The sequence below is a fragment of the Dermacentor variabilis genome, chromosome 6 (genome assembly GCF_050947875.1).
Source record: "Dermacentor variabilis isolate Ectoservices chromosome 6, ASM5094787v1, whole genome shotgun sequence".
Taxonomy (NCBI): domain Eukaryota; kingdom Metazoa; phylum Arthropoda; class Arachnida; order Ixodida; family Ixodidae; genus Dermacentor; species Dermacentor variabilis.
In genome coordinates this window covers 195,934,118-195,956,984 of record NC_134573.1, presented here as the reverse complement: position 1 = coordinate 195,956,984, position 22,867 = coordinate 195,934,118, and the positions used below count along the sequence as shown (strand labels likewise).

Here is a 22,867-nt window from a genome sequence, read left to right as displayed (position 1 = left end):
GCAATTACGACAGTGGCGACAATGGTCAGCCAGTCTGCCACCCCCCACCAATCCTTCTACTGCTGCGCGGTGCTCCTGCAGTCTGACGTTTAGGCACCGTCCCGTCTACTCTATGTAGCTATTGCCACAAGAGAGAGGGATCTGGTACACTACCCCTATTCTGCATGGGACGAACCTCTCGACGTGCTTGATACCACATTCATTTCTTTTGTTCTTACCCTGCACCATGTTGCACATGCCTGCCAGTTTTTTGGGCGCCGTGTAAACCACTGGTACTTCACATTTTTCAGCCACCTTTTTGAGGCGGTGGGAGATTTGGTGGTAATACAGGATGGCAACAGGTCTACGACATTGCGGCTCTACGCTTGGGTGGAGCTCTGATGGGCCCCGCGCTTCCTTGGCAAGGGTTTCTAGCACCGAGGTGACCATATCATACTGAAATCCTGTGCTGTGCAGTCTTTGCAACTGTAAGAACACGCTATGTTGCATTTCATGCTGGCAAGACTTATCAAGAGCAGCACGCAGGCAGTTTTTTGCAATTCCCCTTTTTACAAGCTTCGAATGAGCAGACTGGTAGCTTAATATACCTTTTTTTGATCGAGGCTTGATACCTCCAGCACGCATGGGTTCCAGCAATAATAATGAAAATGTCCAGGAACTGCAGGCATCCATGTGAAGGCAACTCAAAGGTGAAACTCAACCCAAACGCGCTTTCTCGGAAAATTCCAAGGACACGCTCTACTGTGGTTGAACCGCCTCCCTCCCCAACCCCTTTCAATAAAATGGCATAATCGTCAACATATCTAAAAATCTTAGCCGAGTAGGCTGTGTCAATGCGTTCAGCAATTCGCTTGTCACAATATGATAAAAATATGTCACTTAATAAAGGGGCAATACAAGAACCAATGCACACTTCGCGCTTTTGGACGAAGTTCTTTCCTTCGAAATTAACGATGGTCGATGCCAGATAAAAATGAAGAATTTCTAAAAAGTCGTCCACACTTACACCACATGCGTTCTGAAAGGCCACAGGGCCGTAGTCATCAATGGAATCTCTAATGGCACATAGCAATATATCTTGTGGAATGGAATAAAATAGGTCAATGACATCAATGGAAAACGAAAACAACGGTTCCCTCGAGCCTTCATGATCACGAAGAAATGTGATAAGCTCCTCAGAATTCCTTATCATGAACGGGTCCTCAAATCTGAGCAAGCGCAAGTGTTTCTGCAGAAACTTAGAGACTGTCCCCTGCCACGTGTGACGTTCCGATACGATGGCTCGGAAAGGAATGCCTTCTTTATGCGTTTTCGTGGAGAAGAAAATGCTAAGCACTCCGCTCTTCGCACCCTTGATACCCAAACCAAGATTTTTCATGTTACACCTATCACAGAGACCCAACGCTAGCTTTTTTAGCTTAGCGGCAGTGCACGTCTTCATGGAAAAATTTTTTCGACAGCTTCCCTCGTTTTCTGACGAAATAACGAGTTTGGTAGAACCATAAAACTACCTTCTTTATCAGAAATCATTAAAGCCAGATCATTCTGCTTGAGGTACTCGACAGTTCGCTTAACATCCCGCTGCTGGTTCTGCTTGGACCGCTTCACTGCTAGTGAGTTTACCCCTTCTGAAATACATAGGCCTTTTTCATCCTCAGGCGCGCGTCTTGCAATGCTCTTGACAATAGATAGGAGTTCGACCGGGGACTCTTTGGGTTGAATACAGAACTTAGGTCCTTTAGATAAGACCGAATCAACACTTTTTGGCACATCGCAGTGACCAATATATGAAATATATTGGACACTATTGGCTACAGCACCCAGCCCGATACTGAAATTAGTCAAGAGAGGGCACCACAGCCTCTTGGGCATCCCGCACCCAGGCTGATATCGAAACTACTCAAGAGAGAGCACCACGGCACCTGGGATGATAACAAAACTAGTCAAGAGAGGGCACCACAACCTCTTGGGCATCACGCACCCAGGCTGATATTGAAACTAGTCAAGAGAGGGCACCACAGCCTCTTGGGCATCCCGCATCCAGGCTGATATCGAAACTAGTCAAGAGAGAGCACCACAGCACCTAGGCTGACACCGAAACTAGTCAAGAGAGGGCACCACAGCCTCTTGGGTGTCACACTCCCAGGCTGATATTGAAACTAGCCAAGAGAGGGCGCTACAGGCCGATAGCGAAACTAGTCAAGAGAGGGCACCACAGCCTCTTGGGGCATCACCAGACTGATATCGAAACTAGTCAAGAGTGAGCGCCACAGCACCTAGGCTGATACCGAAACTAGTCAAGGGAGGGCACTACAGCACCCAGCCCAATACCGATTTTAGTCAAGAGAGGGCACCACCACCTCTTGTGCATCACGCGCCCAGGCTGAAATCGAAACTAGTCAAGCATAGAGTTAGTAGAACAACTCTAGAGGAAAAGCTGGGCCGGAAAAGTGGGAACCTCTAGAGCGCCGCCCTGTTGCTACTGGTCAATGTGGCCAGCGCAGTTATTATTGAAAGAGCTGAAAAGAAGTACAGGTCACCTTATGCTCTGTCATTTAAAAACGCATACCTGATGGCTTTATGAAGGTGGCGCGTTAATATTAAGTTTACAGAAAGCGATCGCTAAGTTCGTGACTTATGTAAATCACAATGTACGCGTTATTGCAATAAAGGATGACGCGAATTTCGGTTTCGAATCTGTTTTTTGGATGCGTCATAGTTTCGTACAGTTTAGGTTTGACATGCGATCACGCATCGACATCGGACGCTATGGCACATTCGTGCCTTATGTGCCACCGAAGCCCCGAAGTGCTCTGGCATATACCTTCACATGTAAATAAACAAATGTATCTTCTTGTTCAGAACATCACGCGAGCAGACAGCTCTTGTGATGCATCACAATCGTTTGAGAAGCGTCACAGTAGAGCATTTTTCTACATGCGGAGCGGTGTTTTTATTTGCAGGTTTCCCTTCAGTAAGAAATTGCTGGACAGGCAGACCAGCACACCGGAATTGTACTGGCGAATCTACAAACAAGTCATAGAATCTGTGTAATTGTTACACTTTGAACAATCACGCTTCTACAAACGCGCCACAGTAGAAAAACAGCCCTATGCCGAGTATTTCTGTTCCATGAAGCAATCAAGAGGAAATCGAGTGCATGAACCCACATATTAATAGCGTAGGCATTTTATTAACTGTGTAATATTTTCAGTATTTCCTTGCATGCCATTTCATGTGGCATATCTGTTCTGGTCACAAATTTGTGCAGCAAATCTATTCACATGATCGACTCCGGCTCTGTGGGACCGTTCACTTGCACTTGATGCTGAGTCTTTTACATGTATCCATAAACTGCAGATATGCACATCAGATCCCTACGAGCATTTTCAAAATTCAATTATTTTAGACAACGGGCACATATGCAATACTGACACAATACCACTAAGCAGCTGGGACACGTTTTTGTTGACCATACTCGCAGGTAAAGTAAGTAGATCATGTGGACAGCTCCAGCTCATTTTCTTTAACTCAGTGTGTACAAGGGGTATGCAAAAATAATTTTTTTTTCTCGCGCACCGATTATTTTGCTCTATAAGCTACAGACCCCACCACGTTAGTGTAACGTGTCTTGTACATCACACTAATATGTGCTTTAATTTACCAAGTGAGATGACTTACTTTATGGCTTATTCAGTCGAATCACACTGCAAGCTGCATTCATCAATCTTCGATTGGATTTTGCAAATGTTTAATGAAACGGTGTTTCCCTGTTATGCAGATATGCAATGGCAAGCCCTTCCGTGTGTTCCAAAGGTAAAATTTAAGCTCTAAAATAAAGAAGACATTTCTAGTCAGAAACAACAAGCAAAAATGGTGAATGCATAGTATCAGAAGCCCAAGGTACAGAAATTATGAGAAGCGTCGAATGATTTTAAGGAAAGAATGCTATTTCAAAATGCAAGACTAGTGGAAGTCAAGCAAGTCAATATAGGTAGAATACTCTGCAAAATTATGCGAGTGAGGAGATGTCAAACAATGGGTCAGGAAATGCGTTGTTTTTCTGCAAAACAAAAGCTGATGATTGTCATTACATAAGTCACTTTAGCATCATGAGACAGCTGCTTGATAAATTCAGAAATAAACTAAAGAACAAGACATGCAAAAATAAAAAATTTAGTGATGCTCTCTCCACACTGGGATAAATAAAAAGAAGCACATCACATCTAATGTGGACATATCAGACGCCTTGTGAAACACTAAAAGAAAAATTCAGTTTCGAGCTATGGCACTTGCCGCATAGATGTGGGGGGCCTTGCACTAATAGTGATAGTTACCACTGCATTTAGAAATTGAAAGCATTCATGCAGGCAAGGACAATTCTTCATATTTTTGGCTACCATTTCAAATGCCTCCACCAAGTGTCACAATGCTGCATGCAGCCATACTAAGGATCTCGCAGCAACACCTGCAGGTAAAAAGCAGAAGCAGTCAAAGTGCTGGTGTGTTCTGGACGCTATGTTTCAAAACGTTTAGGCAAGAAGAGTGCAAGAAGCAAACATAACAACTGCATTTATTTCCATAATTCCCCATTTGAATGGCCTTTTCTTTTTGCTTAGACAATGCCTACGCCTAGCCACAGCAGCTCCCTCATACAGACTCCACAGGCCAAGAGGCCGTGGAGGCAAATGCAGGTAAGAGGCAAGAAGCAATAGCACTAGTATCGACATTCATTTAATTTCCTTCTTTTTCTTTCATTTAGGCAGCCAGCAAACCTCGAACAGCCACCTTGACTGCGGATGTCACCCTAGTCGCCAAGGGAACATTTCAGGAAAAGCGACAGGCAATGTGAACAGCCACTTCTCCATGTAAATGATACTCTTTCTCTCGGATGACTCCTACGCCTCACCACACAGCTCACTTGTGCACAAAGATGCCGCCGAGGCACGTGCAGGTCAGAAGCAAGAAGCAGTGGCACTGGTGTCGACATTCACCCAATTTCTTTCTTTTTCTTACACTGAGGCAGCCAGCACACCTCGAACAGCCACCTTTACTGCGGGTGTGTCAGTAGATTCCTGTTGTACATATGCTCATAATAAACTTCAGTAAACTTGAACTTGATAATAAACTTGAAGGCAAACGGGACATTGATGCATTGTTTTTTTGAACATTTATTGTACACATACAATATATTGCTACAAAACAGCCGCCACAGTGTGGCTGCACTGAGGAGGAGGAAGACGACGTGGGCCCGCTTGATATAGCGTCGCCATTTTGGCCTTCCGTTAGCGTCTCTGTAAATAAAGTCTATATAGCATTGGACTTCAGCTACACGTAACATTAATTTGGTGGAGGTGGACATTCCCCGTACCCGTCATAGAGCTTTGCAGCGGTCGCAATGGCGACAGTGCAACTTCAGCTCCTGCTGGCGGGACATCATCTACACAACCGTCTCCGCCTGCAGCCCCGACCTACGTCGCCGTTTCCCCCCCTCAGGATCCTGGTGTTTTCAACGGAGCCGGCAGTCCTGATGTTGACGACTGGCTCCGCTATACGAACGTGTCAGCACCAGTCACAGGTGGGATCCGACTATTACGCTTGCGAACGTTCTTTTTTACCTCGACGGAGCTCCACTTGCATGGTTCCAGACTCACGAAGAGGAGATCTCAAGCTGGGATCTCTTCAAAGAGAAGCTCCGCAACCTTTTTGGCAATCCGTTCGGTCGCCAAGTCAATGCCAAGAAAGCCCTTTCCACACACGTACAGACGTCGACCGAGTCCTACGTGTCGTACATTCTCGACGTCTTGGACCTTTGTGCCAAGTCTGACTCGACCATGTCTGAGGACGATAAGGTTAATCACATCCTCAAACGCATCGCTGACAACGCCTTCAATTTACTGGTGTTTACAAACGTCACCAGCATAGATAAGATCCTCAAGAAGTGCCGCCGTCTCGAGCATGCTAAAAGCCGCCGGGTATCCCAGCACATCATGCGACTTCCCAACACAGCTGCTACGTCATCCTGTGAGAACCTCTTCTACCAGCCGTCGCGATGTTTCAACTTGACCCGCATCATTCGTCATGAGGTTGAAGCGGCACAACCGGCGGCCCCTTCATTCCGGTCACCTGCTCAATCTCCGGTGACAATCTCCTTGACCTAGGTCATCGTCCGTCAAGGGTTGTCCAACGTCGGCCTGCACTCCATTCGTTCCGTATGCTCGGAACCTCTCTCTCCAAGCACAACCCCACCGCGCTCTTCTTACTCTTATGGACAGCGCAACCCCTCCGAATAGCGAACCGTGGACAAGCCGATATGTTTTAACTGCCGACGCATTGGACATGTTGCTCGCCACTGCCGCAGCTGCTGGACTTCCCCGACACGCTATTCTCCTAATTACCACCCTCGCCCCTCTAGCGCGTCCTTTTCCTTCGCCCCTTCTATGCCCACCCCATCATCTGACCTTGCGACGCCTTTGACACGACCCCGCTACTCCCGCTCGCCTTTTCCCTCCCGTCGTCAATCTCGTTCGCCCCCGTCACACCGTGCTCCTTCTCCGACCTACTCGCCGCACCCCCGACCCCCGACCAGAAAACTAGACAGTGCAGCTTCTGGAGGTGAAGCTGCAATGACGACATTAGCACGAAATCCTCGCTTCACATTATCCACGAACAAGAATCTTTTGGACGTTCTCGTCGACAATGTTCCTGTGTGCGCGTTGATTGACACCGGGGCGCATGTGTCCATTATGAGTGCTGCTCTTCACCGTTGGCTCAAGAAAGTTCTGATGCCCGCCCCGAACCGATTTGTACAAGTCGCTGATGGAGGGACCGTCGCTATTGTTGGCATGTGCTCTGCCCGACTCACCATTGCTGAGAGACGCACCGTCGTTCTCTTCACCGTCATCGAGCATTGCCCTCACGAACTCATTCTCGGTCTGGATTTCTTTGCCAATCATTCTGCCCTCATTGACTGTTCGGGCGGCTCCCTTCGCCTTGACTTGCCTCTTCTTGCCGGCCCTGTGGACCCGCCTCCAAGCCGTTTGAGCTGCATGGATTTTATTCGCCTACCGCCTCACTATGTGACACACGTTGACTTGTTGTCCTCACCAGCTGTACCTGACGGTAATTACGTGGTCGCACCAATTCCAGCAGTTATACTTACACATGGCGTTACCGTGCCACACACTGTGCTGACAATTACTGGCAACCGCACCTGCCTTCCCCTTGTCAATTTCGCGTTAGCCATGCAAGTTCTGCCTCAGGGGATTTCATTGGCTATAATTAGCACTCTGCAGGATGATGAGATCGAGCCATTCACAGTGGAAGATCGTCACAGCTCAGCCCATACCGTGACATCATCGCACGGTACTGACGTCGACATTAAGAAGATGGTCTCCTCTGACCTTACACCTGCTCAAACTGAAGCTCTTTGCCGCGTTCTTGAAGGCTATTGCGACATTTTTGACTTTGACAATCGACCCTTAGGTCAAACGTCCGTCGTGACCCATCGCATAAACACTGGCGATGCGAACCCTATTCACGGACGTCCAAATCGTATTTCTGCGTCAGAACGAGCTGTTATCCAACAGGAAGTCAAAAAGATGCTTGCAAAGGACATTATCAAGCCTTCCTGCAGTCCCTGGGCTTCTCCCGTCGTACTTGTCAAAAAGAAGACTGGAACGTGGCGTTTTTGTGTAGATTATCGCCACCTGAACAAAATCACAAAAAAGGACGTGTACCCTTTTCCATGTATTGATAACGCTCTAGACTGCCTGTACGGTGCCACCTATTTTTCTTCTATCGACTGACGGTCAGGATACGGGCAGATATCCGTTGACGACATGGACAGAGAGAAGACTGCATTTGTTGCCCCTGACGGCCTTTATCAGTTCAAGGTGATGCCTTTCGGTCTCTGTAACGCGCCCGCCACCTTCGAACGAATGATGGACTCTTTGCTTAAGGGTTCAAGTGTTCCACCTGTTCGTGCTATCTGGACGACGTCATCGTTTATTCGCCCACATTTTACACGCATCTAGACCGTCTTTCAGCGATTCTTGACGTGTTCCGCTGCGCCGGTCTCCAGTTGAACTCGTCAAAATGTCACTTCGCTCGCCACCAAATCACCGTCCTTGGACACCTCGTGGACGCCAGAGGCGTGAGACCTGATCCGGACAAGATTCGCGCCGTCACGACCTTTCCTGTTCCGAAGTCTACCAAGGACGTTCGTAGTTTCGTAGGGCTATGCTCTTATTTCCGACGCTTTGTGAAGAATTTTGCGACCATCGCACGTCCCCTTACTGACCTCTTGAAGAAAGACGCCCCATTTTCTTGGAGATCTGACCATGCCGCATCTTTTTCGCAGCTCACTACTCTCCTTACCACGCCTCCAAATCTGGCCCACTTTGACCCGTCTGCCTCAATGGAAGTTCGAACTGATGCCAGTGGTAACGGCATACGAGCAGTGTTAGCACAACGCCAGCATGGACATGATCGCATTATAGCCTATGCCAGCCGACTTCTATCATCCGCCGAGTGCAATTATTCAATCACAGAGTGCGAGTGCCTCGCTCTTGTGTGGGCTGTTGCGAAGTTTCGTCCATACTTGTATGGACGCCCCTTCTGTGTCATCACTGATCACCACGCGCTCTGCTGGCTATCCTGGCTTAAGGACCCCACGGGACGACTCGCTCGCTGGGCATTACGCCTGCAAGAATATACCTTCTCCATGGTATATATGACGGGACGCTTGCACCAGGATGCCGATTGTTTATCCCGCTACTCCGTCGACAAACCAAGTGATGCGGATGCCATCGCTTGCGTTTTCTCTGTGTCCCAGTTGCTTGAAATCGGCAACAAGCAACACTGCGATCCTTCATTACGAGCCCTCATCAACCATCTGGAGTCAACGCCTGGCGACGCCTCTCTCCGGATGTTTCTCCTTAAGGAGGGGACATTATATCGCCGCAATCTCGATCCACACGGCCTTGACCTTCTACTCGTAATTCCATCGCACCTGCGTCCGACTGTCCTCCAACAACTTCACGATGCTCCCTTGGCTGGACACTTGGGCGTCTCGCGCACATACGACCGTGTACGACGTCGATTCTTTTGGCCGGGTCTCGCCCGCTCCGTGCAGCGCTACGTTGCCGCTTGTGAGCGCTGTCAGCGCCGGAAGAAGCACTCCAGACCTCCAGCTGGATGTCTCCAGCTGATTGACATCCAACCGGAACCCTTTTTCCGTGTTGGTCTAGACCTGCTTGGACCGTTTCCTCTCTCGGGCTCCGGAAATAAATGAGTCGCCGTCGCTACTGATTATGCTACGCGGTACGCAATCACCAGAGCCTTTCCGACAAGTTGTGCTACTGACGTTGCTGACTTTCTGCTCTATGACATCATTTAATGCACGGTGCTCCGCGCCAATTACTCACTGACCGTGGCCGCAGCTTTCTGTCGGCAGTCGTCGAGGACATCCTCCACTCCTGCTCGACAAAGCACAAGTTCAGCACGTCCTACCACCCACAGACCAACGGCCTCACGGAGCGCCTCAACCGGACCATCACCGACATGCTTTCAAAGTACGTTGCGACCGACCACTACGACTGGGATCTTTACTTATCATATGTGACGTTCGCGTATAATTCATCGCGTCACGACACCGCCGGCTATTCACCATTCTATCTCCTATATGGCCGAGAACCCGCGTTGCCCTTAGACACTTTGTTGCCCTCGGCCAAGCATTCAGCCACTGAATACGCCTGTGACGTGATCGCACACACCGACCACGCGCGCCAGCTCGCCCGCACCCGTCTCGAGGCTTCACAGGAGCATCAGAGACGCCTCTATGATTGCCACCATTACGACGTGCACTTTACTCTGGGTTCTCTGGTGCTTCTCTGGTCACCCATTCGACATGTGGGCCTTTCTGAAAAGCTGCTGTTGCGCTACACTGGCCCATACCGTGTGGTGCGACAAGTGACCGATGTCACGTATGAAGTCATCCCCGCCGACCTCTAAGAGTCATCGTCGGCTGCAAGTGACATCGTTCACGTGGCGAGACTAAAGCCATACCACACACCTTTAACCGCGGATGTGTAGATTAAGCACCGGGATGGTGCTTCTACTGCCGGGGGTGATGCTACGAAACAGCCGCCACAGTGTGGTTGCACTGAGGAGGAGGAAGACGACGTGGGCCCGCTTGACATACATTGCAGTGCTACATGGCGTATTTTGAAGCTTCCCCCTATGTTTTGCACCTTTAATTATGTATGTGTTGTGTGGCCCTCAATGCAGTTCATGTTGTAGCAGCTGCTTTGTCTGTGTATCGCACATTGGCTTAAGCTTGTGATATGCACATACTTCTCTCAAATATACAAAATAAGGTTCTATGTAGTCCTCAGTGTTACAATAAAAACTGAAAGTAAACAATCCGAGCGTGTAATTGTGTTTATTATAGTGATTCCTATGACAGTTACTGACAAGTTGACATCTTGAACTGGTCAACCTGTCATGGCAAGGAAATGTATGTATACATATAGAAAAAAAGGGGGTATGTTTGTGTGTGTTTGTAGTGGGGGGGGTTGTATAGGATTAGGGAAGTACGAAAAATGTACCAACGCTGTCCTCTAGAGCCATTCCGTTAGGGTACCATAACAAAGCGTATTATGCAGAAATTTCATACAAGTAACTCTGATATTACTACATACGCCCGACAACGCGAGCTACATATGCCATGACTCGCATTTGCGACTGCACCGGATGCCCCCCATATTATTCTAGTTAATCGTGCTCACTGCACCAAGGTAAAAGAAATATCGTGGGCGCAGGTGCCTTTAAAGTATCTCGACCTTGCGAGGCACCGCTGCGCGTGCCAGGGGAGCTGTCTGTGCGAACACTCCCTGGCACACACCTGCCTCGGCGGCCCCAACCTACGTACCGTTCTGCTTCAAGCTTTGATCCCCCCACTGTCCCTTGGGTGCCCTGGAGTTCCTGCGGCACCTGCTTTATTATAATCTCAGGTGCTCTTCTGAGACTTCCGTTTGTCAGTTACATGTGCCCTACAGCTGGATCATTACTTATAATAATAAAAAAAAACCGATCTATCGTCGCGATGATAGATCACGAAAGTGGCTTTTGCAACATACCGCGCCTGTGCGAAGAGAATTACGGAACGCCAACGAGGAATTCGACCCCAGCTTCGAGCTCGTAGCCTCATCGAGTGACACTACTGCAACAGGCATGACCGCTGAAAACTGCACACCGCCGGAAACTTCAACAGGATCATCCTTCGGTTGCATAACTGCCACCTGCACGGCCAACATGGACCACATGCACACCATTCCGCAATGTAGAAAAAAGAACCAACTTATAAAGCCCAAACACACGGCTGCACGCACACCACTTCATGACACTACAAGCGAGACGCCACGCTGCTACGCTGCTACGGTTGCTGGATTAAAACTGACTACTGTCACCAAGTCTAGCAAGCATCTCAGGAGCTGGCAACCTCAGCGCGTAGCAACATGGCGGCGCTCTTGCGGTTACCGATTTCAATGCATGGGCCCTATGGGTAGCTTGTCCTCTAGAGTCAGTATAGTAACTCTATGTAGTCAAGAGAGGGCACCACAGCCTCTTGGGTGTACGTCACACCCCCAGGCTGATATCGAAACTAGTCAAGAGTGAGCGCCACAGCACCTAGGCTGATACCGAAACTAGTCAAGAGAGGGCGCTACAGCACCCAGCCCAATATCGAAATTAGTCAAGAGAGGGCACCACAGCCTCTTGGGCATCACGCACCCAGGCTGATATCGAAACTAGTCAAGAGGGGGCACCACAGCCTCTTGGGCGTCACACTCCCAGGCTGATGCCGAAACTAGCCAAGAGAGGGCACTCAGCACCCAGCCCGATACCGAAACTAGTCAAGAGAGGGCACTCAGCACCCAGCCCGATACCGAAACTAGTCAAGAGAGGGCACAACAGCTCTTGGGCGTCACGTACCCAGGCTGATATCGAAACTAGTCAAGAGAGAGCGCCACAGCACATGGGCTGATACCGAAACTATTCAAGAGAGGGCACCACAGTCTCTTGGGCATCACGCGCTCAGGCTGTTATCGAAACTAGTCAAGAGTGAGCGCCACAGCACCTAGGCTGATACCGAAACTAGCCAATAGAGGGCACCACAGCCTCTTGGGCGTCACACCCCTAGGCTGATGCCGAAACTAGTCAAGAGAGGGTGCTACAGCACCCTGCCCGATACAGAAATTAGTCAAGAGAGGGCACCACAGCCTCTTGGGCATCACGCACCCAGGCTGATATTGAAACTAGTCAAGAGAGAGTGCCACAGCACCTAGGCTTATACCAAAACTAGTCAAGAGAGGGCACCACAGCCTCTTGGGCATCACGCACCCAGGCTGATATCGAAACTAGCAAAGAGAGCGCCATAGCACACAGCCCGATACCGAAACTAGTCAACAGAGGTCACCACAGCCTCTTGGGCATCACGCCCTCAGGTTGATATCGAAACTAGCCAAGAGAGGGTGCTACAGCACTCAGCCCGATACTGAAATTAGTCAAGAGAGGGCACCACAGCCTCTTGGGCATCACGCACCCAGGCTGATATCGAAACTAGTCAAGAGAGAGCGCCACAGCACCTAGGCTGATACCGAAACTCGTCAAGAGAGGATGCCACCGCCTCTCTGAATAGACCCTGCAAACAAAGAGCCGGTCTTTCTCGCCATGGACGCCAAACAGTTGGCACGGATTGAGCAACAGCGGGCACTTGAAGCACAGGGTACTCACAACAACAACACAAGGAAAACAGTGGCAAATCACTGCTCCGTACTTCCGACAGCTTTCACGTTAAGTGGAACTGCATCCACTTTTTTTCAATGTCCGAAAACAAGTTCTTTGGAAGTCAAATAAAGATGTTTCCTCACTAAAGTGAGCATTTGCGATGAGGCCCCGAAAAGTGTCTAATGCTGTGAGTGCGTCCCCAGCAGTTGAGCACTGGTCGCCGCAGCTGTCACCACCTCCTTCGGTTCCGTCATATCAGTCATCACCATCGCGCAAGCGACAGCTGACGCAAGCAGATGGTACTAGACGTGAGTACGAAAATAGTGGCTGGGCAGGTCCGTATGACACGTTTCCCGCGCTTTCATCACTGAAGGGGCAGCTCTTATTTGTCTCCTTCACTCGCGGCTCGTATGCCACTGTGCCGCAATTTAAATCAGTCCAGGACTGATCCCACCGGCGGCACGAAAAACCTGCTTCGCGGTAGCTTTCGTGGCACACTTTTTCCACTAGCCTGGCCGGCCCTTAACACCTTCCTGGGTCGTTGGAATGTAATTTAATCTAGTATGCATGAATATAAAGCTACAAGTTTCAGAAATACCACTTTGCAGTCATATTATCCAATTTCAGGCAAAAATGCGATTATATCAACCGCATAGATTATGCAACCGCTACGGGGTGTTGGCCGGGAAAAAATAGATGCATTATCCTGAAAAATGTATTACCCAGAATCGTATCAACGGGATTCTACTGTACATACATTAAAAACATCGAATGACCCAGTACACTGCCCTGCAGCACACTAGAAGAGACAAGAAGGATATCGTCTCCAGGCCTCCAAGCAATGCATCACCTCCAGTCAAAGAATGGCACAAGGCACATGTTGCAGTCGAACCAGTACACAGATTGTGGACTCAGCAAAAATTACTTGCTGCGCAGCAGGAAATGATTATGATCTGAATCATGCTGTTCTAGTTGCATTGCTATATGACTGAGGTAGCACAGTGCCAGAAGTTCTCAGGCTTAGAATTCCACTTTTGAGAAGCTGAAATCGTCTGATGCAGCTACACTCGCAAATATACTGACATGCCTTTTGATCTGACCGATCCCTAAATATCCCCTGTCAAGCTCAGTGCTGGTGCAATTGAGTGCCCTTGATGCAGGCTTATGCCCACTCTGGCTGTGAGCCCGTTCTCCTGGTAGCTTTTATGACAGAAAGTATTTAACAAAATAATTTCTGGCAGCACACATATTTCCACATTCTTTCCCATTTATTAAAGCATAGTGCCATCTACCACATGCTAAGACTATTTAGATGATGCCAGAAAGGGCATGACTTGCGCTATGCTAGGCACAATGCATGTTCCTGTGGCCATGCCATCCGAAGAACTAAAAATGGGGGGCTAACAGCAGGACCTTAGCAGATTTTAGAAACATAGTTGCTGGCTGCAAAGTCTGGAAACCTTCACTTGAGAACTAACTGGAGACTGTGAAAGCCTGAGACCATGCAGCTTGTAGCTGCCCACTTACTCAGTCCTCATTGGTAGGAAGGCACCCCGTACAGCACGTGGATGGCAGCAGGCCTGCCGCAACCGAACCAGTGGCTGCAGGAGCTGCAATCCAGAACAGTAATACATTTGCAAGGCCAGCTGACTGCAGCAGTGACAGCATAGTGCAAAATGCAGGAGCTTCGCATTTCATGTCTAACACGGCATACTGCCTCTTATATCACAGTCACACGGGCACTTTCAAAGTCCTTTGAACCAAAGATCCTTTACTTCAAGGGAGAATGCGCGCTGTCACACAGGCACAGCAAAGGAGCCCTACTGGAAGGAAGCTTTGAGTCAAAGGAGTGTGCGTTCATCCTTTGAAACCTCAAGGGAATACTCTCGAGCCTAGAGGGCGTCCGACAGCAGAAAAAAAAATATCTAAAGATATGGAAGTTCAAATTTTACCTCTTCAGAACAAGCTTATAGGTACTGAATATTATTACTAAAGCACTAAACACTTTCGTGACACCCGCAATCTCCATCATGAATGCGCCGGTACAGCAGCGCCGGCACGGCCTGTCGTCAGCAGCAACATCAACACAACACGGGTTCCATGTGCGATTTGGTTCTTTGATTAGTGGCTGCTAGGCATCCCAGTCTCCTCTGCTTTTTTCTGCATGTCTTCTTCCCTCGTCACTTCAGTTTTGTAATTCCTTATTTAACTGCATTTACGCGTACCTACTGCTGCCTAGCCATAAGGAATGAAACAGAGCAGCTGAAGCAAGGGCAACAACGAATAATTGACGCCAACATGCAGTGTACGAAGCGGTAAACATGGTGGCCATGATTACAATAAATACATCTCAATTTGGTAATGTAATGCCTTTACTACACGTGCATTTCGTTTTGATGTTTCTATGTATTAGAAAAAATAAATATTGCTGAAAAAAATATGACAAATTTATTATAAGATGCATATGGGCCATATTTTTTTATTACTTTCGAGGCGATGGCAGCGCTAAGGATACATTGCGGTTTCTGTTAAAAGCTTCAACGGAGACCATGTGGAGACCGTGTAGCACCGACACATATCCCTTGAACTAATGTGCCTTTGAAAGCTCAATGCTCCTTAACTTCAAAGGACCTTTGGCATGCTCGTGTGACTGGGGTATTACTGTCACTATCCCCCGAATTTTTGCACTACAACGTTTAACCTCAACTTGAATCTGTACGAAACCCTTCAACAGAAGTGGTCATTGCATTTTAGTAACATTCCTCTAAAATTCCCAAGCAAAAATTCCAGAACCAGGCACACTGAAGTGATAGCACTGGAGCAGAGACATGTTTCTTACATAACTGCTCAATGCTGGAATCGCTAAAATACATTAGCAAAGCAACTTTGTTGACTTGAGCTGATCAGCAGTACTTTCCTACAGTCGATGGAATAAAATATATTCGATTTAACACGCAAATACAGGGGAACAAATGTACAATAAACTTTCTTCGTGGGACAAAAACATGATACCCAGCGTTAAGCCATCTGGCATTATGGCACCAAAATTCATAGGGAGTCAAACCCTCGACCTTTGGTGAGAGTCCCACCCACTACCTGTGTTTTTACTTAAGGCACATTTAATTAAGACCCACTACCTTTGGTGGGAGTCGAACCTTCGACTTTTGATGGGAGGTGAACCCAAGACCTTTAGTGTTAAAGACGAATCAGGCCATCAATTTCTTTATAAGAAAGCATGAAGCCAAGGCAAAGAAGAAGCGTCAGCTCGACCTGTGGTGTTAAATAAGGAAAATTTAATTAAGGCACAGTTAATTCAATATAGTTAATTAAGGCACTCGAACCCAGGACCTTTGGTAAGATTTGAACCCACTTGGAGATGTGGCAAACCCGCCATATCTCCAAATTGGATTCCAATTGCCATCACAAATGTTGAGAGTCGAACCCACTACTTTTGGTGGGAGTCGAACCCTCAACCTTTGGAGGCAATTGAACCCAATTGGAGATATGGGCGAACTGACCATATCTGCAATGGATCCCAATTAACATTGTGAAGGTCACAAGCCGTACCAACGACCTCTGGTAGGAGTCAAACCCATTACCTTTGGGGTTAATAAGGCAAAGTTAATTAAGGCACTTGAAAAAGTTGAATACTTGACCCTTGGTTGAAGACTAACAGACAACCTGTAGGGTTAATTAAGGTGACATTAATTAAGGCAAATTTAATTAAGCTATATTTAATTAGGGCACCATTAAGTAAGATATAGTTGACTCTTTTCTTACCACGGAAAACAGCCGTTTTTTGCTAAGCGTCTACATATTTTTTTTCTTGGGAACATTTTGCTGCACAATGAATTATTATATATGACAATGTAGCTGATTGTTTTGCCTTTCCAATGTAATAAGATACAAAGTAAGCACTGCCACATTTTTCTATATTTTATTGCCGAAAGTTGAAGAAAGGGAAGGAAATCATACATGCGAAGATACGAAATTGCCGTTATATTTCCCTACACATAGAATAAAAAGAAACTGGAATATACAAATGATTGTCCATGTCCTCAGGTACGATTCCTGCAAATTTGAGCACTCTAGGTAAGAAAGCACATATTCAAACGACCTTTGACCTCAGCGCCCATGACGCATACGCCAATCAGCAAAATAGTTGCGCGTAGTGATAAAACAAAGGTGCGTTTCACAGGTGCTGCAAAAAATGTTTGTCTTACTTCTTTCTTGGTATTCTCACAGCACTGCTTGCAGTTTCTTCGGTTGTCAACCTTCTCAGGCTTGTGGCAAATCCAGTCGGGTGGCAGATAAGATATGCTAGCTGGTTGATGAACATCAAGATTCAAAATTTGCTTGATGAGCATCTCTCGGAAAGAAAGCTGGTCAAAGCGGGCACTCAAACGTAACTCAGAAGTGTCGGGGTGCTTATTGCGATGCTATGGAAGTAGAATAAAACTATTTACATGAGTGATATCTATGCAGTGAAAAAAGAGCGTCTTCCACCAGCACAGACATTTACGAAGGACATTGTACATGCCAATGATCTAATCAGATTTGTCAACCCCCAGCATACCTGCGTTGCACTCATGCACCAACAAGGGCTTTTTTATGGGCCTCTCGCTCCATTTGTTGCCCACTTTTGCACGTCTCGTTGCAGGGACATGAATGGTGCTCATTGGACTTAGAGCCCAACAGTCCTTCCACTGAAGAAACAAGACATTTTCTTCCCCGACCCCACGAATGTCTCCACATTGAGCTTTCTTTTCCCATTTTGAATTTTTCAGATCACCAGGGAAGTCTCGACGGTCTTTTCTCATTGTTCCACATGCCAGCGTTTTGCATTGAAGGAGGTGTCCGAAAAGGTGCTTCGAATTATAAAGATTGTCCATGTAAATTCTGTACCTTTGTCCAAAATATTTATCATAAAGTTTACTGACTACATCAAAAGCCAAGCCATGCAGTCCCAGTGTCTCCCACTTACCAGTGTAAACGAAGAACTGCAATGTGTATCCAGTTTCCAACTCAGCTAAAACTCACAATTTGTAACCCCACTTTGTCATCTTGTCACGAACATAATGCCTGATTCCCAAGCATGCTTTAGATTTGACCATCTTTTCATCGACTGCAATGGCTTCCCATGGATGAAAAAATGGTGCCGTTGCCTCGTTGATCTGTAGAAGCAGCACCCATACTTTCTGCAGTTTGCCAGCTAAAGCAGCACCATCATCCTCAGGGTCCGAGACATGTAAGAAAGCAAGTAGGGACAAGAAACACTTCCTGCTCATGATCTTCCCTGAAAGTAGACCGCCGTAGATAGTTCCAGTGTTCCAATACAAATGGAGCGAAGTAGTTGCATGATGCCCATGTAAATCAACAGTGCAATTAAACACAACATCTCAGGGGGCGTGACCTCTAGCCTGTGTGAGCATCTGTGTGAGCATAGCTGGGCTTCTCAAAAATCTTCATCCATGCATACTTGTTGGTGTGCGCACAGAAAGTGGCAATCATGTCAGCGGTAAAAAACATCATGAACATGTCCAGTGCACTGAGAAACCTCCGTGTCTCACTCCGGCACGTCACATTCAGGTGTACGCCAGGTGCATGTTTCAGTGAGAACTACTTGACTTGGCACAGTGTGCTTGGTAAAATATCGCCTCCATATGTAGTTGACACCTTAAAAGAAAAATTTTAACAGTTGTCGTCACTTACAAAACACGCACACCGTATAACAACACTGACATCCGAAACTATGCTTACCTTGCCACACTAGTTGAAGGTCCGGGCTGCCTAGACGAATCATCGCTGTCGGAGTCGAAATCAGACAATCCAATGTCCTCTATGGACGTCTCATTACTGCTCGCATCGAGAATATCAGCATCAGAAGCAGTGGAATCACTTTGAGAAGACTTCTCCTTTAGCGATGCGCGACTCGTTTTCGGCAGTATGTTGCAAAAACTCCGCACTATCTCCTCCGCTGATTTTTTATTTTTTTCCGCAGGAACCCTCACACCAGAACGCAAAAAAAAAAGAAAAAGAAAATGCACAGTATTTCTCCTATTACTGGCCAGATGTGTTAAGTGTCCGTAAGCACGGAGTTTAATTTTTGGCAGAGCATTCAAAACCATCGATCCATAGTGATCGATACTCGATGGCGCGGTAAGGAAAGAGTTAAGAGAGAGGTAAGCAAAGGTAAGGAAAAATGTCTTATGAGCGGGCAAGCTTTTTGCCTTCATCCTCTTTAGCATAGGCTAGAGTGACTGTCAACTTTTCTTGCTGGGTTGCTGTAATTGGCGATGCGGCTTATACCCAGAAATAACATGTATATTCATTTGTTATATATACTGAAATTCGAGCCAAAGCGAATATAGAATATCACAGTAACATTTAAAAATATAAAATAATCATGCATGCCTGCTGTGAACCCTCCCAGTGGTACTGAGCAGTTTTGACATTGCAGGCCCCACAGGAACAGTGGGCAGGCAAAAAAACTTGGATGACGCTTAAGCTTTGCCTTTGAGAGTGAAAAACAATACCATTCAAAGATCCCCGACTACTTCTCACACCTCCTGGCAACTACAGCTTATGTAATCGTAATGTTTTCCCGGAAACGCTGGCGTCGAACGCTATGCACGAAGACAAGCTTTCTGGTTCTTTTTGCTTCTTTCCCACCCATGGCCGGCCCCACTGCTGCCGCAGATGCATGGAGACGAGTGCCATCTCGATGGTGTTGCAAGGAATCGAGTGGGACGCGCCGCTCCTACCAAGACAGACCTTAAACGGCAGCTGGATAAGGAGGGTTCGTGGTCAAGTTTCCACGCACAGAATTATGTTTTCTCATATATTCAAATTACAATCCGAAGCTATCATATCTGTAGGTTGTGTGCAAATTGTACGAATTTTTCTGACGCATTTTACTTTGACAAATTCAATTATTTCAGTAACGCCTCTGTGCTACGCGGAGAGCCCTGTGTCGTTTGGGATAAATCAGAGCCCATAGTGCAAATCGTTAGAAGTGAACTGGATGCGTTGGCACCCACAGCTTTCTGCTTGCCCTGTTAGCCCTGATGCTACCACATTTTCAGTTCCCCTCGTACAAGCCATCATTTGCCAGGAACTTGAAAACTTTGGCCTACATTTCGTCTGTGCTGTCACCAACCCCAGAGCCCAAGGAACGCTCTTCTACTATTTTCACTCCACCCCGACGCTTCTCTCTGCATTGTCGCAACCCGACTGAGTGGAGAACCGCGGACGACCAGCCGATATGTTTCACCTGTCGCCGCATTGGTCATGTCGCCAGATACTGTTGCAACTCATGGCCCTAAACACCTCGCACGCCGACCAACCTGAGCCGTTTTGATGGAAATGCCCGCAATATTTCGCCCATCGCCGAGTCTAACAACTCTGCTAGGAACACATGGTACAGTCGCTCACCATCGTATATAAGTATAAGTATAGCCAGTCGCCCTACTTCTGTTCTCTTTGCTGCAATTAACAACTGCCCATCATTCCACTCTCATCGACTGTGCAACCGGCGTTTTTCAGTTGGAAGTGCCTCAAGTCGCTGATGCTCTGAGCACCACTCCAATGCACTTGTGTTCACTTCAAGATGTGCGTCTGTCACCTGAGGTAGTCACTTACGTCGCTTTAACCGCACAGCCACAGATTCCCGACAGTGATTATATCCTTCGTCCCATCATCGACGTGCTTTTGAACCAGAACGTTGCTCTTCTGCATATTCTGGTGACGATTGCTAATAACAACATCGTTCTTCCGCTTCAGAATTTCAGCCTGTGCCCTCAAGTGATTCCGGCCAGCATGTTCTTGGCCAGCATTTCTAATGGGTTTCAATTTGACATTGAAAGTCTGAATACTGAGAGTGGCTTATCAGTGCCAATTGTAGCTCACAGCTCTGGTTGCTTAATGGATGACTTCGCGCAAATTATTGCACCTGACCTCACCTCTGCACAGGCCACGGACATACATCTCCTGCTTGAATCATACAGTGACATCTTTGATTTCGGCAACAGGCCTTTAGGCCAAACATCTGTTGTTCATTACCGTATAAATACTGGAGACACGAATCCTATTCATCGGCGTCCCTATCGGGTATCGCATGCTGAACGTCGAGTCATCCAATCAGAAATGGACAAAAATGCTCCGCAAAGGGGTCATCGAGCCAACAGCCAGCCCTTGAGCTTCGCCTGTCGTCCTCGTGAAAAAGAAAGATGGTATCTGGTGTTTTTGCATTGATTATCGCTACTTAAATAAGATCACGTGAAAACACGTCTACCCACTACCACGCATCGATGACGCCTTGGAATGCTTGCACGGAGCTAAATACTTCTCGTCCATCGATCTCCCATCCAGCTACTGGCAGATTTCAGTTGATGAAATGGTCCGCGAGAAGACGGCCTTCATCACGCTGGATGACTTATATCAGTTCAATGTCATGCCCTTTGACCTATGCAATGCTTCTGCGACATTTGAACGTATGATGGACTCTCTTCTGCAAGGCTACAAATGGACCACCTGTCTCTGTTACCTTGATGACATTATTGTTTTTCTCCTACATTCGTCAGCCACCTTACCCGACTCGCTGCCATTCTTGCGGTCTTCTGAAAAGCCGGCCTCCAACCCATCTCCACGAAATGTCAATTCAGGTGCCGTCAGATTACCGTGTTGGGACACCTCGTTGACACATCCGGTGTCCAATCAGATCGGGAAAAAGTTCGCGCCCCACGCAGTTTCCTTGTGCCACGTTCTGCTACTGACATGCACTGCTTCGTCGGCCTGTGTTTTGACTTTCGCCGTTTTGTTAAAAACTTCACCGAAATTGCTCCGCCTTTGACAGATCTTCTTATGAGGAACATGCCATTCTCATGGGGCCCTGAGCAAGCTCACACGTTCGACGCTCTCATCGGGTTTCTGACCACCCCTCCCATACTTGCCCACATTGATCCATCTACACCGACCGAAGTCCACACTGACGCAAGTGGCCACGGCATCGGCGCTGTTCTTGCCCAACAGCAGAATGGTACTGAGTACATGATAGCTTACGCCAGCCGCCTGCTGAGAGAAAATACTCCGTCGCCGAGCGGGAGTGCTTGGCTTTAGTTTGGGCTGTCGCCAAGTTCCGGCCACATTTGCACAGCCGCACGTTTTCAGTCGTTACAGACCAGCACTCCCTCTGCTGGCTGTCTTCCCTCCGGGACCCTACAGGACGGCTTGGTTGCTGGGCTTTGCGGCTCCAGGAATTTTCATTTGTTGTCAAATATAAGTTTGGATGTCTGCACAAGGACGCTGACTGCCTCTCGCGTCACTCCGTGGAACCTCCCGATCCTGTTGCGCATGATCCGGTGACCAGCGTGATGGCTTTGACTGACATGACCGACATGCGCACTGAACAACAATGCGATGCATCTTTACAGTCCATCATCGCTGGAGTGCAATCTCGCCGCACAGACGGCACGTGCCGCATGTTCGTGCTCTACGTCTACCTCCTCTACCACCGCAATATCAACCCTGACGGCCCTGAGTTGCTCCTTGTCCTTCCTCGTCATCTGCAATCCGTCATTCTCGAACCACTTCGCGATGCACATACAGCGGGACATCTTGGAGTTTTGCGTAAATACGACCGCGTACAACGCCGGTTCTTCTGGTCGCGTCTCTATCGCTCTGTGCGTCATTATGTTGCAACTTGCGAATTGTGTCAGCGCCGGAATAAACCTCCCCTGCCACCTGTTGGCCGACTCCATCTAATTGAAGTTCCCTCTGAACAATTCTTTCGCGTAGGCCTTGACCTGCTTGGCCCTTTTCCGACGACGACTAGAGGGAATAAGAGGGTCGCTGTCGCTACTGATTATGCGACACGCTACGCAATAACAAAGGCGTTGCTGACTAGTTGCGCAACTGACATCACTGATTTTCTCCTTCACGAGGTCATTCTCCGGCACGGTGCACCTCGACAGTTACTTACAGATCGAGGACGCTCGTTTTTGTCTCGAGTTGTGGACGAACTCCTGTGCTCTTGTGCCACCGCCTACCACCCACAAACGAATGACTTCACGGAATGTCT

General features: G+C 47.8%; 1 protein-coding gene across 7 annotated transcripts in view; it reads right to left on the bottom strand.

The window, feature by feature from the left end:
* The window catches only part of LOC142586040 (E3 ubiquitin-protein ligase SHPRH), a 444,374-nt gene that overhangs the window by 306,023 nt on the left and 115,484 nt on the right, over nucleotides 1–22,867 (bottom strand). For all 7 annotated transcript variants that reach the window (XM_075697266.1, XM_075697267.1, XM_075697264.1 and 4 more), the window contains one exon: nucleotides 14,317–14,399. In XM_075697266.1, the coding sequence (XP_075553381.1) occupies nucleotides 14,317–14,399 (83 nt within the window). The remainder of the gene's footprint in view (nucleotides 1–14,316; nucleotides 14,400–22,867) is intronic.